The following is a 15975-nucleotide window of genomic DNA, read 5'->3' as shown; positions in this document are numbered from 1 at the left end:
TTTCAACTCTCCCTATTCGCTAACAGTCAGGGGAAGGCGTATGCAGTGCATCTCAACCAATAGAAGACAGGCAAAGTTAAAGACAGGTCTCAGAGCAGATGACCAAATTTGCCATTCTCACACAGACATAGGAAAAGTGCTCTAAGTCGAGTTCTGTTTCACTTACAGACATAATTCAAACGGTTTTAGAAACTAGAGTGTTTTCTATCCAATAGTAATAATAATATGCATATTGTACGAGCAAGAATTGAGTACGAGGCAGTTTAATTTGGAGACGCATTTGTGCTATGTCGAAATGGCACTCCCCTAGTGGCAAGAAGTTTTTAAGGTAATATGTACATGTAGGGCTCCTACATGGTCTAAGTGGTCTAAGGCACTGCATCTCAGTGCTAGAGGTATCACTACAGACACCCTGGTTTGATTGCAGGCTGTATCACAACTGACTGAGATTGGGAGTCCGTTAGGGCGGCGCACAATTGACCCAGCCTCGTCTGGGTTTGGCCGTCATTGTAAATAAGAATTTGTTCTTAACTGACTTGCCTAGTTAAGTATGATGTAGGTAGAGTTAAAGTGACTATGCATAGATAATAAACAGAGAAGCAGCAGCGTGAAAGAGGGGGGGGGGGGGGGGGGTGCAAATAGTCTGGGTAGCCATTTGATTAGCTTTTCAGGAGTCTTATGTCTTGGGGGTAGAAGCTGTTAAGAAACCTTTGGACCTAGACTTGGCGCTCCGGTACAGCTTGCCGTGTGGTAGCAGAGAGAACAGTCTATGACTAGGGAGGCTGGTGTCTTTGACAATTTTTAGGGCCTTCCTTTGCACCTCCTGGTATAGAGGTCCTGGATGGCAGGAAGCTTGGCCCCAGTGATGTACTGGGCCCTATGCACTACCCTCTGTAGTGCCTACTAGCAGTTGCTATACCAGGCAGTGATGCAACCAGTCAGGATGCTCTCGATGGTGCAGCTGTAGAACTTATTGAGGATCTGAGGACCCATGCCAAATCTTTTCAGTCTCCTGAGGGGAAATAGGCTTTGTCGTGCCCTCAGCAATAGGTCAGTTATTCTGCGCTTTGGCACACTCGGAGGTGAGTGCTCTGAAATCGTATTAGATAGCCAGAGCGAATTTACCAGCTACGTCTATCGACAGTTGTCGCAGTGACATGAACATTCTATTAAAATGCATACTTGCATAGTGTTTAGACATGTAGCTAGCTAGCTAAACAATGAACCATAATCCCAACTCATAACGTTACTACCCTGCAAGAATATGCAGGGAGCTAACCAACCAGGTTCAATGTTAGCTAGCTAACATTAGGCTATAACTAACAATGCAACTATAACTAACAACGGCTCTGAGATACAAGTGATATTACTACTCAGATCATACATGTAAAGTTAGCGGCCAGTTAACGCTAGCTAGCTAACAGTACACTAACTTGACATAAACAACCTTCTGACTAAATTAGAAACGTATAATATCTGAAAATGTAGCTAGCTAGACTCTTACCTGTATACATGGATGGACACTTCTCCCTCTGTGTCACGGATTCCATGGTTGCCCTTAGTTTGAAGATGTAATCCGGAGAAAGGTGTTTTATACAACCGAATTCTGGGTGTTCTCTTTTCGACTTTGCAATCAAATGCCAGAATTTTCTCCATCTCCTTGGCTATCATACTCTAATTCCACTGATTTCAATACTCGGTCCAATAGAAAGTGTAGTTCTACTACGTGATATCTTTCAAAAAATCCTTGTTAGAAAGGATTACATACACATACTGACCAGCTCATGTTATAGACAGAAGCATGCTACATGGCAGACCAATCCATAATCATCTCTCGGCATGTCCAGTCCATTCATTATCTCAGCCAATCATGGCTAGCGGGAAGGTTGCTGCTCTTCCATGGCTAAACCAACTTGGCTCGTAATTTAACATTTGTATTCCTATTTACAAATGACATACAAGTTTGTTATTAAGGCACATGAAAGTTCACATGTTCCAGAAGGCATTTCTGCCAAAAAAACGCATTTGGATAAATAAAAAGTTTGTTTTCCTGTGAAGTAGTGTTGCGCGACATACACCTGGTTTCCTGAAACGAGTCGCATGTATAAGGAAATCAGTCAATTGAAATATATTAATTGGCTGTGCGAAGTTGCTGGATATTGGTGGGAACTGGAACACGCTGTCGTACACGTAAATCCAGAGCATCCCATACATGCTCAATGGGTGACATGTCTGAGTATGCAGGCCATGGAAAAACTGGGACATTTTCAGCATCCAGGAATTGTGTACAGATCCTTGCAACATGGGGCCGTGCATTATCATGCGGTGATGGCACGACATTGGGCTTGAGGGTCTTGTCACGGTATATCTGTGCATTCAAATTGCCATCGATAAAATGCAATTGTGTTTGTTGTCCATAGCTTGTGCCTGCCCATACCATAATCCCACCGCCACCATGGGGCACTCTGTTCACAACTTTGACATCAGCAAACCGCTCGCCTACATGACGCCATACACACTGTCCTGCCTTGTGCCTGGTACAGTTGAAACCAGGATTCATCCGTGAAGAGCACACTTCTTCAGCGTGCCAGTGGCCGTTAAAGGTGAGCATTGGCCCACTGCAGTGGATTACGACTCCGAAAGACCCTGGTGAGGACGACGACCACGCAGATGAGCTTCTCTGAGACGGTTTCTATCAGCTGTCATGGTGGCTGGTCTCAGACGATCCCGCAGAGGAAGAAGCTGGATGTGGTGGTCCTGGGCTGGCGTAGTTACACGTGGTCTGCGGTTATGCGGCCTGTTGAACGTATACTGACAAATTCTGTACAACAGCTTTAGAGGCAACTTATGGTAGAGAAATGTACTTATGGTTGAGAAATGATCTGGCAACCGCTCTGGTGGACGTTCATGCAGTCAGCATGCAAATTGCACGCTCCCGCAACTTGAAACATCTGTGGCGTTGTGACAAAACTGCACATTTTAGAGTGGCCTTTAATTGTTCCCAGCATAAGGTGCACCTGTGTAATGATCGTGCTGTTTAATCAGCTTCTTGATATGCCACACCTGTCAGGTGGATGGATTATAATTTGTGCACAATTTCTGGGATCTTTTATTTCTGCTCATGAAACCTGGGACCAACACTTTAGATGTTGCATTTATATTTTTGTTCAGTGTACATTATTTCCAGTAGAGGGCAGTCAGAGCCAGGTTATGAGTTGTTTGCAGGCTGGATTATTTTTAAAATGTTTTAACTTAGGTGTAAACCTATTGTGTGATTATTACCCTTTCCCCCTCTCGTTTCCAGTTCCTGGAGGCTCTGATGGGCCCAGTGGAGTACTCATCTGTTCAGAGAATTACATCACCTACAAAAACTTTGGGGACCAGCCTGACATTCGCTGTCCCATCCCACGCAGGAGGGTGAGTTTCTGTTATGTTTTATAAATGCGAAAACGGATTTCAAATAACTTGGCTAACAAGACATGGTCGTACATGTTAACAGTTTGAATGTTTGTGTGGATCACAGTTGATTTGATACCATCTGCACTGAACCCTCAATTCTTTTTTCTTTTGCCTGAACACAGAATGACCTGGATGACCCTGAGCGAGGCATGATCTTCGTCTGCTCAGCCACCCACAAGACCAAGTCCATGTTCTTCTTCCTGGCCCAGACGGAGCAGGGCGACATTTTCAAGGTCACCCTGGAGACAGATGAGGAGATGGTGAGGCCAGCAGGGTGCAGTCTGAGACAGGAACTGGGGGAGGGGGGGCAGAGGTGTTCATCTGATGTGTGGGAAATAGAACCGTGCTGTTGAGGTGATGAGTCTTCATGTCTCTTCTCTGACAAAAACATGGAGAGAGCATAAACACCTCTGATCTCAGCATGCACACACACTAACTCGGGTCAGTGTTCACATGATGGGATATTCTGTGATTCCTTCTATTTCAAATAAACGTTTGTATCCCCCAGGTTACAGAGATCAGGATGAAGTACTTTGACACCATACCTGTAGCCACATCCATGTGCGTGCTGAAGACCGGCTTCTTATTTGTGTCCTCAGAGTTTGGTAACCAGTAAGTCATTCATTATACTGTAATACCTCACACATCCCATCTATGTCCATGCCTCTTGCTCTCTTGTGTTCATTGTCTTCTCTCTCTCTCTCTGCTAGTTACCTGTACCAGATAGCCCATCTGGGAGATGACGATGAAGAGCCAGAGTTCTCCTCTGCCATGCCCCTGGAGGAGGGAGATACCTTCTTCTTCCAGCCACGCCCCCTCAAGAACCTAGTGCTGGTGGATGAGCAGGAGAACCTCTCCCCCATCATGTCCTGCCAGGTGTGTGTGAATCTCTTTGTGTTGTATGTTTGGTGTGCGTGCAACGGTTTTAGCTTTTGATTCCCATGGATTGTGTAGTGGATGAACTTAGTGTGCCACACCTTTCCCTTTGTTCTACTGAACCAAATTGTAACATCTTTAGCTGGGGTAGGTGTGTTTTCCCACTATTTTTAGCACAATGAACCTGATTTTGACTTTACTTGAATGCAAGTTAGTTGGAGTAAAAGATTATATTCTTTTTTTCCCATTTTTATAAGTAGGATTCACATTAACCCCCTGTCCCCCCACACACACACACACACACACACACACACACACAGATTCTTCTGAAGTCTTTCGGCAAGGTTTGAGGAGAAGTTGTGCTGTTGAAGTGATGAGTTTCTCATGTCTCTTCTGACTAAATATTGTTAGGTTCTAATTATCAGAGTAAGAACTCAACAGACGCTATGAAAGCTTAGACCAAGTTTATTCTTCTCAAAGGATCGAACAGTTGACCCGACAAAGACATGATTAGAATAGTGGTGGTATATGTACCCCACTGTGGGTGGAGTCTCCTCCTTGCTAAACATTGCATCTTTTTTTGCTAGGCAGGAAACTAAGTGATTGGGGTAATAAACTGTTCCTTTTCCCTTAGTGACCTGTCCTCGACCCCCTTATCCACGCCTCTCCCCTTATCAGTACTGCCACCCGTGACCATTTTCCCTGCTCTCAGCCCCTCCCAAGCTTAATTGCACCCACCATAACCCTTCCTCCGACAGACAACTCCTGGTGTAAATCCTGGGCTACGGCACCCCTCATGTCTCTATTAGAACAAATAAATCATAATAGTTAAAGCTCACAAATCCAAACCTATCAATGGAGAGAGTTTAAACATCTCTGATCTCAGTGTTAGAACGTGACACAGACACCACATGTGAGACTACCTTGTTTACTTCTGGAGCTGTACTACTTGTTAAATTCTGTCCTCTTAGAATACATACGGATCTCTTACTCACCACTGGCTCATTGTTCCACTCACCTCATCTGTTTCTCTCTCCCTGTGTAGATTGCTGATCTGGCTAATGAGGACACTCCTCAGCTGTATGTGGCCTGTGGCAGGGGACCCAAATCCACCCTCCGAGTCCTCAGACATGGGCTGGAGGTATGTGTACTGCTATTCCACCTCCCATCGCACATTCACATCCCAGAAAGTGCTCATGCACACATTCTCTCGGTGTGGCACATGCCACAGTATTATTTGAACAATGACAACATTTTAACAAAATCATGCGGATACTCACTCACATGCACACCGGAAACCAGAGTTGGGACAGAGTTTGGGTTTTAAGTTTCTGGTGCTATTGCTTTTCTCACACACCAGTTAATGTTTGACGTGTTTAAGAAGCTGGATGAAATGATATACATGTCTTCTCTGACAAAGCACCAGAGAGAGAATGTGTGTATACCTCTGATCTCAGCAGATCTCAACCTGTTAATGCAGAGGTAACAGACTGGTAAATGCTTAGGTTAGATTACAATGAAAGTCTGATCAGTGATTGTTCCCTCCAGGTATCAGAGATGGCTGTGTCTGAGCTGCCCGGTAACCCCAATGCTGTGTGGACTGTGCGCCGACACATTGAAGGTGCTTGTTCTTTATTTTTAACTAGTTGCAAGTTATTCTCCCTTCTACCTCATTACAGTCCACTTCTGCAGTATTTGGTTGCAGTTATTGTGTAGGACATGGTTGTAAAGTGGCATTGTTTTAATCTTAATACTGTCAGGTCTCATGTTGTAGACTGGCATCAGAGTGCATTCTTGAAAAAAGTCACTCAGCCAGACTATTCCCAGAAGTCATGTGATTTCAGAGATTTTTCCTGACGTGGTATAGTGCAGTGGCCTAGTTCCACTGCAGCTGCCTGGTAGAGAGACCTGTTCAGGCGTGGCTTCACTTTCACTCTAGCATTCATCCATTACACAGAAGACTTGGCTCATCCAGCTGTTTAGCCTGCACAAGTCAGACATTGTAACTTCTACACACTGGGTTACAGACGTAGATTTCAAGATTGTGATGCCATGCTCTAGGTTAGTGAAAAACCAAAATAAGGGTATGAGATTGATTGTAAATCATGTACCAGATTAGGGCACATTCCTCTGAAGTCTCATGGCAGGGTTTGTTGTGCTGTTGAAGTGATGAGTTTGTCATGTCTCTTCTCTGACAGAAATATCAATGGAGAGAGTTTAAAACACCTCTGATCTCAGCATTATACATACTTTGTGAATAAATAAACTCAGCAAAAAAAGAAATGTCCCTTTTTCAGGTCCCTGTCTTTCAAAGATAATTCGTAAAAATCAAAATAAGTTCACAGATCTTCATTGTAAAGGGTTTAAACACTGTTTCCCATGCTTGTTCAATGAACCATAAACAATTAATGAACATGCACCTGTGGAACGGTTGTTAAGACACTAACAGCTTACAGGCGTAGGCAATTAAGGTCACAGTTATGAAAACTTAGGACACTAAACAGGCCTTTCTACTGACTCTGGAAAAACACCAAAGAAAGATGCACAGGGTCCCTGTTCATCTGCGTGAACGTGCCTTAGGCATGCTGCAAGGAGGCATGAGGACTGCAGATGTGGCCAGGGCAATATGTCCGTACTGTGAGACGCCTAAGACAGCGCTACAGGTAGACAGGACCGACAGGTGATCGTCCTCACAATGGCAGACCACGTGTAACAACACCTGCACGGGATCGGTACACCCGAGCACCACACCTGCGGGACAGGTACAGGATGGCAACAACAATTTCCTGAGTTACACCAGGAACACACAATCCCACCATCAGTGGTCAGACTGTACGCAATAGGCTGAGAGAGGCTGGACTGAGGGCTTGTACGCCTGTTGTAAGGCAGGTCCTCACTAGACATCACCGGCAACAACGTCGCCTACGGACACAAACCCACCGTTGCTGGACCAGACAGGACTGGCAAAAAGGGCTCTTCACTGACGAGTCGCGGTTTTGTCTCACCAGGGGTGATGGTCAGATTCACGTTTATCATCGAAGGAATGAGCGTTACACCGAGGCCTGTACTCTGGAGCGGGATCGATTTGGAGGTGGAGGGTCCGTCATGGTCTGGGGCGGTGTGTCACAGCATCATCGGACTGAGCTTGTTGTCATTGCAGGCAATCTCAACGCTGTGCGTTACAGGGGAGACATCCTCCTCCCTCATGTGGTACCCTTCCTGCAGGCTCATCCTGACATGACCCTCCAGCATGACAATGCCATCAGCCATGCTGCTCGTTCTGTGCATGATTTCCTGCAAGACAGGAATGTCAGTGTTCTGCCATGGCCAGCGAAGAGCCCGGATCTCTACGTCTGGGACCTGTTGGATCGGAGGGTGAGGGCTGGGGCCATTCCCCCCAGAAATGTCCGGGAACTTGCAGGTGCCTTGGTGTAAGAACTGGCAAATCTGGTGCAGTCCATGAGGAGGAGATGCACTGCAGTGCTTAATGCAGCTGGTGGCCACACCAGATACTGCTGACTGTTACTTTTGATCCCCCCCCCTTTGTTCAGGGACACATTTAATTTCCGTTAGTCACATGTCTGTGGAACTTGTTCAGTTTGTCTCAGTTGTTGAATCTTGTTATGTTCATACAAATATTTACACATGTTAAGTTTGCTGAAAATAAACGCAGTTGACAGTGAGAGGCTGTTTCTTTTTTTGTTGAGTTTAAATGTAATTGATGAATTGCTTCATGTATCAGATTAACACTAAACCATAGGTTTATTGAATAAAAGGAAGGGTCCAGAAGTCCCCTCAGTGTGAAACTCATTTAAACACCTCTCCTCCTCCAGATGAGTTTGACGCGTACATCATCGTTTCCTTCGTCAACGCCACCCTGGTTCTGTCTATCGGTGAGACCGTAGAGGAAGTGACAGACTCTGGCTTCCTGGGGACCACCCCCACCCTCTCCTGCTCTCTGCTGGGGGAGGATGCTCTGGTGCAGGTCAGTCACCCACACTACACACGCCTCTCACAGTGGCCTGAACATGCACCTTATGTTCTGGAGGGAATACAATGCTAATGCTAGAAGTGAAGATGAAGGGAGTTGAAGTGCATGACAGATTTAATATGGCTGTTGAAGTGATGAGTCTTCATGTCTCTTCTCTGACATTACAATGGAGAGAGTGTAAACAACTCTGATCTCAGATACACAAACATTAGACACCCTGGCCAGGCCCCTTCCCCAGCCCTGTGTAAACTGAATAACCCTGTTGTACAGGTGTATCCTGATGGGATCCGTCACATCCGTGCTGATAAGCGTGTGAATGAGTGGAAGACTCCAGGGAAGAAGACCATTGTGCGCTGTGCAGTCAACCAGAGGCAGGTGGTCATCGCTCTGACCGGAGGAGAGCTGGTCTACTTTGAGATGGACCCTGTGAGTATACTTTCATCCCCTGGGTGTCTATTTTCTCAGCCAAGTTCGGTCTTTGAGTTTGACCCAGTTTCATCTGCTTTTTGCAAATATCCAGAAGTCTCTCCTGCTCAGTGTAAAGGTTATATTTCTTCTGACAGTAAATGTTTATGATAACCTTCCCCTCTGTCTCCCCCCCCCAGTCTGGCCAGCTGAATGAGTACACAGAGAGGAAGGAGATGTCAGCTGACGTGGTGTGTATGAGCTTGGCCAATGTCCCCCCTGGTGAGCAGCGCTCCCGTTTCCTGGCGGTGGGGCTGGTGGACAACACCGTCCGCATCATCTCCCTGGACCCCTCGGTATGACTCTCACCGTACTCTGTGCAGCCCGTGCGATCTGTTTGTTTGTTTGTCTGTTTAGAATGGGTCTGATTCATACTGACTGCTCTGCGAGTTGGTAACAAGCACCAGATGTTCTTGGACAATTACAAGGAAACTCATCTAGAGCTCGTTTTCTCTGCTCACGTTTTTTCTTTTTGTTGCAATTCCAGCCAGGGTGAAAAAAACAAAGTTAACACGGTGCCATTGTGGATATTTGCCCTCTTTTTAACATGCGTTTATCTCAAAGCTGTGTTTGTAGCCACTAACCCCTCTGTGTGTTTGTGGTCTAGGACTGTCTCCAGCCCCTCAGTATGCAGGCCCTGCCAGCCCAGCCTGAGTCTCTGTGTATAGTGGAGATGGGAGGAGTGGAGAAGGAAGATGAGCTAGGAGTGAAGGGCACTGTCGGCTTTCTCTACCTCAACATCGGACTGCAGGTAAAATACACTATGACCAAAAGCTTGACGAACATCTCATTCCAAAATCATGGGCATTAATATGGACTTGGTCCCCCTTTGCTGCTGTGACAGCCTCCACTCTTCCGAAAAGGCTTTCCACTAGATGTTGGAACATTGCTGTGTGGACTTGCTTCCATTCAGCCACCAGCGTTAGTAAGGTCAGGCACTGATGTTGGGAGATTAGGCCTGGCTCGCAGTCATCGTTCCAATTCATCCCAAAGGTGTCCGATGGGGTTGAGGTCAGGGCTCTGTGCAGGCCAGTCCCGTTCTTCCACACCAATCTTGACAAACCATTTCTGTATGGACAATGCATGGGTGCATAGTCATGCTGAAACAGTAAAGGGTCTGTCAGAACAGAAATTACAAGGGTATGTTATAATGCTGTTATTGCATCAAATGGGTGTTTTATGTAACAGAATAAGGGGTTGTTAGAATGCTCATCTGTGTGTTCTACTGAGGATGGCCCTCTGGGAGATTTACGATGCCTTTGGGTGATACTGCATTCCAGAGCATGAGTTAATGTTTCTGTGCTGGGGTACCAGGGGGAGATGACTCTGGGGCCAGACCCTGGTCTCTACACAATGAGATATTGTCTGCTGTGAATTATAAGTATCTTTCATACTAATCTTAACCTTGTGACCCATTCCATTAATCTGTTTGTCATGTAGCCTGAAGGGGGTGAATCTTGGCTATAAAAGACCTTTGTGTTTTTGACTCGGGACTCTGAATTGATTCGTTGACCAGCCATTATTAACATGGAGCACTCAATCGATTCACTTTATATGTGTGTATTGTATTGACCTGCTCCCTTATTAACAAGTGAGTAAAGATTTAGTTTAAGTATAACTCTGACTTATGTGATAAATTTGTCTCTCATTTGATAGTAAAGAAATTAACCACAAAGTTGGAAGCACAGAATCATCTAGAATGCTGTAGCGTTAAGATTTCCCTTCACTGGGACTAAGGGGCCTAGCCCAAACCATGAGAAACAGCCCCAGACCATTATTCCTCCTCCACCAAACTTTACAGTTGGCACTATGCATTCGGGCAGGTAGTGTTCTCCTTGCAAGATTCGTCCATTGGCCTGCCAGATGGTGAAGCGTGATACATCACTCCAGACAACGCGTTTCCACTGCTCCAGAGTCCAATGATGGCGAGCTTTACGCCACTCCAGCCGACGCTTGGCATTGCGCATGGTAATCTTAGGATTGTGTGCGGCTGCTCGGCCATGGAAACCCATTTCATGAAGTTCCTGATTAACAGTTTTTGTGCTGACGTTGCATCAAGAGGCAGTTTGAAACTTAGTAGTGAGTGTTGCAACAGTCCTGATTTGTGAGCCTGTGTGGCCTACAAGTCAGCGGCTGAGCGGTTGTTTGTCCTAGACGTTTCCACTTCACAATAACAGTACAGTTGTTCCGGGGCATCTCTAGCAGGGCAGAAATTTCACAAACTGACTGGAAAGGTGGCATCCTATAACGTTGCCACGGTGAAAGTCACTGAGCTTTTCAGTAAGGCCATTCTACTGCCAATGTTTATCTATGGAGATTGCATGGCTGTGTGCTCGACTTTATACACCTGTCAGCAACAGGTGTTGCCGAATCCATTAATTTGAAGGGGTGTCCACATACTTTTGTCTGTATATAGAGTGTATATGTCCTCTGTGTTGAGGAAGAGTTTGAGTAGAGGGATATTGTGGTGCTGTTGAAGTGATGAGTTTCCTCATGTCTCTTTTCTGACAAATAATGGAGAGAGTTTAAAACATCTCTGATCTCAGCATACAGTATATATATATATATATATATATATATATATATACACACACCTACACTATCTGTTACTGCCTGTTTACTTCTGCCACTGTATTACTTGATATTTTGTGCTCTGTTGGAATACATACTAGAGCTTTTATTTGTGGCGTTAACATGTCTGTCTTTCCTCAGAATGGTGTGTTGCTCAGGACCGTGCTGGACCCAGTGACTGGAGACCTGTCTGATACTCGTACTCGGTACTTGGGGTCGCGACCTGTGAAGCTCTTCCGCGTCAGGATGCAGGGACAGGAAGCTGTAAGTGAAATCCTATTAGTTGCTATGTTTTTGCAGCTTTATGGAGCTGAAACATAACATTGAGGCTGTGTGTATTTGTATCCTCTCTGACATCTCCATCTCCTTCAGGTGTTGGCCATGTCTAGTCGCTCCTGGCTGAGTTATTCCTACCAGTCCCGATTCCATCTGACGCCCCTGTCCTATGAGACGCTGGAATATGCCTCTGGCTTTGCCTCTGAACAGTGTCCAGAGGGCATTGTGGCAATCTCCACCAACACCCTGAGGTACACACACACAGAGAGAGAACTAAAGTAAACACATCTACACTGAGTGTACAAAACATTAGGAACACCTGCTCTTTCCATGACAAACTGACCAGGTGAAAGCTATGATCCTATTGATGTCACTTGTTAAATCCACTTCAATCAGTGTAGATGAAGGGGAGGAGACAGGTTAAAGAAGGATGTTTAAGCCTTGAGACAATTGAGACATGGATTGTGTATGTGTGTCATTCAAAGGGTGAATGGGCAAGACAAAATATTTAAGTGCCTTTGAATGGGTTATGGTAGTAGGTGCCAGGTGCACTGGTTTGTGTCAAATGGTTTACCTCCCAAAGGACATCCAGCCAACTTAACACAACTGTGGGAAGCATTGGAATCAACATCCCTGTGGAACGCTTTTGCCACCTTGTAGAGTCCAGACGAATTGAGGCTGTTCTGAGGGCAAAATTAGGGCAACTCAATATTAGGGAGGTATCTTTAATGTTTTGTGTGCACTCAGTATCTATTGAGGAAATGTCTTCATTGACAAGGCTTGAAAGTAGAGCAGTTATGCTGTTGAAGTGATGAGTCTTCATGTCTCTTCTCTGACAAACCAATGGAGAGAGTGTAAACATCTCTGATCTCAGCATATACACAGATCACATCTCATTTTCTCTCATTCACCCTCAACCATCCTCATTCTCAATTATAACGCTGATACTTAACTTATGAATGTTATGTCCCATTTACTTTTTGAAATGTTATTTCTGTTCCCATTATGGCTGAGTTGTGGCATGGCACACCTGTTACGTGGTACACATCTTCTGACACTGCTTTTGTCTCCCTCTTAGGATTCTGGCCTTGGAGAAGCTGGGTGCCGTGTTCAACCAGGTGGCCTTCCCCCTGCAGTACACACCTCGCAAGTTTGTCATTCACCCAGAGACAAACAACCTGATACTCATAGAGACTGATCACAATGCCTACACAGAGGCCACCAAGGCCCAGCGCAAGCAGCAGATGGCAGAGGTATGGTTCTGTTCTGACAGAGAGAGAGTGCTGAGGCTATGTGTTGTACACCCAGGCTATGTAGATTGTGTGGGCTGATATTATGAAAGTGTAGATATAAGATAGGCAAAACTTCAATATAAATAATTTACAATTGTTTTTTATAGCACTTTTCTAAAACCCGAAGAGGATTAATTGAAGGCAGGGTTTGAGGCGAGGGGTGTTATGCTGTTGACATGATGAGTTTCTCATGTCTCTTCTCTGACAGAATAATGGAGAGAGCTTTAAACATCTCTGATCTCAGCATATATACAGAGATTACACACACAGTTCAGAGATTGACATGGGGAATTAGGCTGATACTTTGCTTCAATTTATGTCGATATCTCTCACCCCCTCCCTACTTTTCTTTCTCTCTGTTTGTAACTGACGCTGACACCACTTCTGTGTTGTTCCCTTCTATAGGAGATGGTTGAGGCAGCTGGTGAGGATGAGAGGGAGCTGGCAGCAGAGATGGCTGCTGCCTTCCTCAATGAGAACCTGCCAGAGGCCATCTTTGGGGCGCCCAAGGCCGGGTCTGGCCAGTGGGCCTCTCTGGTGCGTCTGGTCAACCCCATCCAGGGAACCACTCTGGACCTTGTCCAACTGGAGCAGAATGAGGCTGCCTTCAGGTGAGGACAGGATGGATGAGTGGAAAAGAGCTCCCCAGCTTGTAGTTCTAAAAAAAAAAAACTAAATGGATGAATTCTGTTTTGTTCAGCCATTCCTATGGGAGAAAAAATGGGGTTTTGGGATAAACGCCAAAATAAGGTCAGATCTTATATGTTTTGTTCCATGAGATAATGTTATGGCCCTATAAAATCCGCGCTGCAAAAAAAAGACGGAATCACAGAATCCTGACATTTAAATGGAATTCAACAACATAAATTTTTTATTGAAGTTAATAGGAAATCAATTTAGGGGAAAATGTATTAATTAGCCCAAGTTAAACATAAGACGTGAACAAAATGCATCATGAACCATATACGAGTAAAGTCAAATTGTCAACAAAAAAAATTATTTGCAACATCTGTGATGGATGCAGTCAAATAATTTGTTTGATGTGGTGGGATCTTTTGTGTTAAAAAAAAATAATGATGTGGGAAATGGCAGTGGACACGCCTTTATGTGCAAATATTGATGTGATAACCATATCAAAGCACATTTGGAGTCATGCGATGATATGTTGTGTGGTCCTCCCACTACCACTCGGGAAACCATGCAGTTTATTAGGCTACAAATGAATTAAGTTATGATGAACTTTACAGGGTGGTGAAAGTGCACAGTGTCGAGCTTGATGCTTCTTTCCAAAAAATATTGAGGGTCTTATTCTGGTGACATGATGATCGATGCTTGGCTGCCGTTTGACAACAAAAAAAAAATCTTACTCCTATCCCGATAATCTACATTTGGTATTTTATTAGGATCCCCATTAGCTGTTGCAAAAGCAGCAGCTACTCTTCCTGGGATTCACACAAAACATGAAACATGACATAATACAGAACATTAATCGACAAGAACAGCTCAAGGACAGAACTACATAAATAAAAAATAAAAGGCACACATAGCCTACATATCAATACCAATACATTAACAAACTATCTAGGTCAAATAGGGGAGAGGCCTTGTGCCGTGAGGTGTTGCTTTATCTGTTTTATTGAACCAGGTTTGCTGTTTATTTGAGCAATATGAGATGGAACGGAGTTCCATACAATAATGGCTCTATAATACTGTACGCTTTCTTGAATTTGTTCTGGATTTGGGGACGGTGAAAAGACCCCTGGTGGCATGTCTGGTGGTGTAAGTGTGTGTGTCAGAGCTGTATGTAAGTTGTCTATGTAAAAAATTTGGGATTTAACACATTAATGTTTCTTATAAAAAGAGACTGGCATGCGAGAGACTGGCATGCGTAGTATTTATATCCGCCTTCAGATTACAATGAAGAGCAAGACGTGCCACTCTGTTCTGGGCCAGTTGTAGCTTAAACTTCTTCGGGATCGGTCTCCCTTCCACGGAACGGTTGAGCTAATGTAGGCTAATGCGATTAGCATGTGGTTGTAAGTAACAAGAAAATTTCCCAGGACATAGACACATCTGATATGGGCAGAAAGCTTAAATTCTTGTTAATGTAACTGCACTGTCCAATTTACAGGAGCTATTACAGTGAAATAATACCATGCTATTGTTTGGGGAGAGTGCACAATTTTGAACATGAAAAGTTATTAATAAACAAATGAAGCACATGTGGGCAGTCTTGATACAAAATTTAGAACAGAAATGCAATGGTTCATTGGATCAGTCTAACATTTTGCCCATGCACTGCTGCCATCTAGTGGTCAAAATCTAAGCTACACCTGGGCTGAAATAATACATTTTGGCCTTTCTCTTGCAGTTCAAAGATGATGGTACAAAAAAAATACAGAAGAACGGTTTTCTTTCTTTGTATTATCTTTTACCAGATCTATTGTGTGTTATTCTCCTACATTCCTTTCACATTTCTATAAACTTCAAAGTGTTTCCTTTCAAATGGTACCAAGAATATGCATATCCTTGCTTCTGGGCCTGAGCTACAGGCAGTTAGATTTGAGTATGTCATTGTAGGCGAAAAGGGTTTTAAGAGGTTTTAACTAGATCTTTCCTTGCAGCACTCGACCACACGACTGGACAATAATCAAGATAAGACAAAACTAGAGCTTGCAGGGCTTGCTTTTTTGAATGAATAACCTTGTCACGTAGACTAGACTACCCGCACAACCTACCTGCATTGCATCTGCCAGCTGTTGGCTTGAGCGCAGGTGCCAAGGCCAGAGTGGCACATTTTCTATTTAACTGACAAAAATGTGATGAATAAGCATTGAACATTAGATTTTTATTCGGTACATGAACACTTAAGAGAAAGTATGTTTTGTGGGCACTACGTCATCACACACTGATTTGTATCCACAATAAGTTATTTGGTGGAAATGCGGATTCTATAATATTTGCATGAAAATCACCAATTGGATGGAAACCTAGCTACAGATTCATATTTTCCTGGAACTTCCTGAAGCAGCACAGGAATGCCTG

General features: G+C 44.4%; 1 protein-coding gene across 1 annotated transcript in view; it reads left to right on the top strand.

Moving 5' to 3' along the window:
• Positions 1-15975, top strand: part of sf3b3 (splicing factor 3b, subunit 3) — a 40352-nt gene that overhangs the window by 10340 nt on the left and 14037 nt on the right. Inside the window, exons 7-20 of the mRNA XM_039017447.1 lie at positions 3305-3417; positions 3582-3719; positions 3968-4071; positions 4170-4335; positions 5381-5476; positions 5884-5956; positions 8169-8320; positions 8597-8752; positions 8932-9087; positions 9399-9542; positions 11504-11626; positions 11735-11889; positions 12717-12891; positions 13336-13541. Coding sequence (XP_038873375.1) covers positions 3305-3417; positions 3582-3719; positions 3968-4071; positions 4170-4335; positions 5381-5476; positions 5884-5956; positions 8169-8320; positions 8597-8752; positions 8932-9087; positions 9399-9542; positions 11504-11626; positions 11735-11889; positions 12717-12891; positions 13336-13541 — 1957 coding nt within the window. The remainder of the gene's footprint in view (positions 1-3304; positions 3418-3581; positions 3720-3967; positions 4072-4169; positions 4336-5380; positions 5477-5883; positions 5957-8168; positions 8321-8596; positions 8753-8931; positions 9088-9398; positions 9543-11503; positions 11627-11734; positions 11890-12716; positions 12892-13335; positions 13542-15975) is intronic.

The sequence above is a fragment of the Salvelinus namaycush genome, chromosome 21 (genome assembly GCF_016432855.1).
Source record: "Salvelinus namaycush isolate Seneca chromosome 21, SaNama_1.0, whole genome shotgun sequence".
NCBI classification, from domain to species: domain Eukaryota; kingdom Metazoa; phylum Chordata; class Actinopteri; order Salmoniformes; family Salmonidae; genus Salvelinus; species Salvelinus namaycush.
The sequence above is the reverse complement of the archived record's forward strand: the minus strand, read 5'-3'. Positions and strand labels throughout refer to the sequence as shown.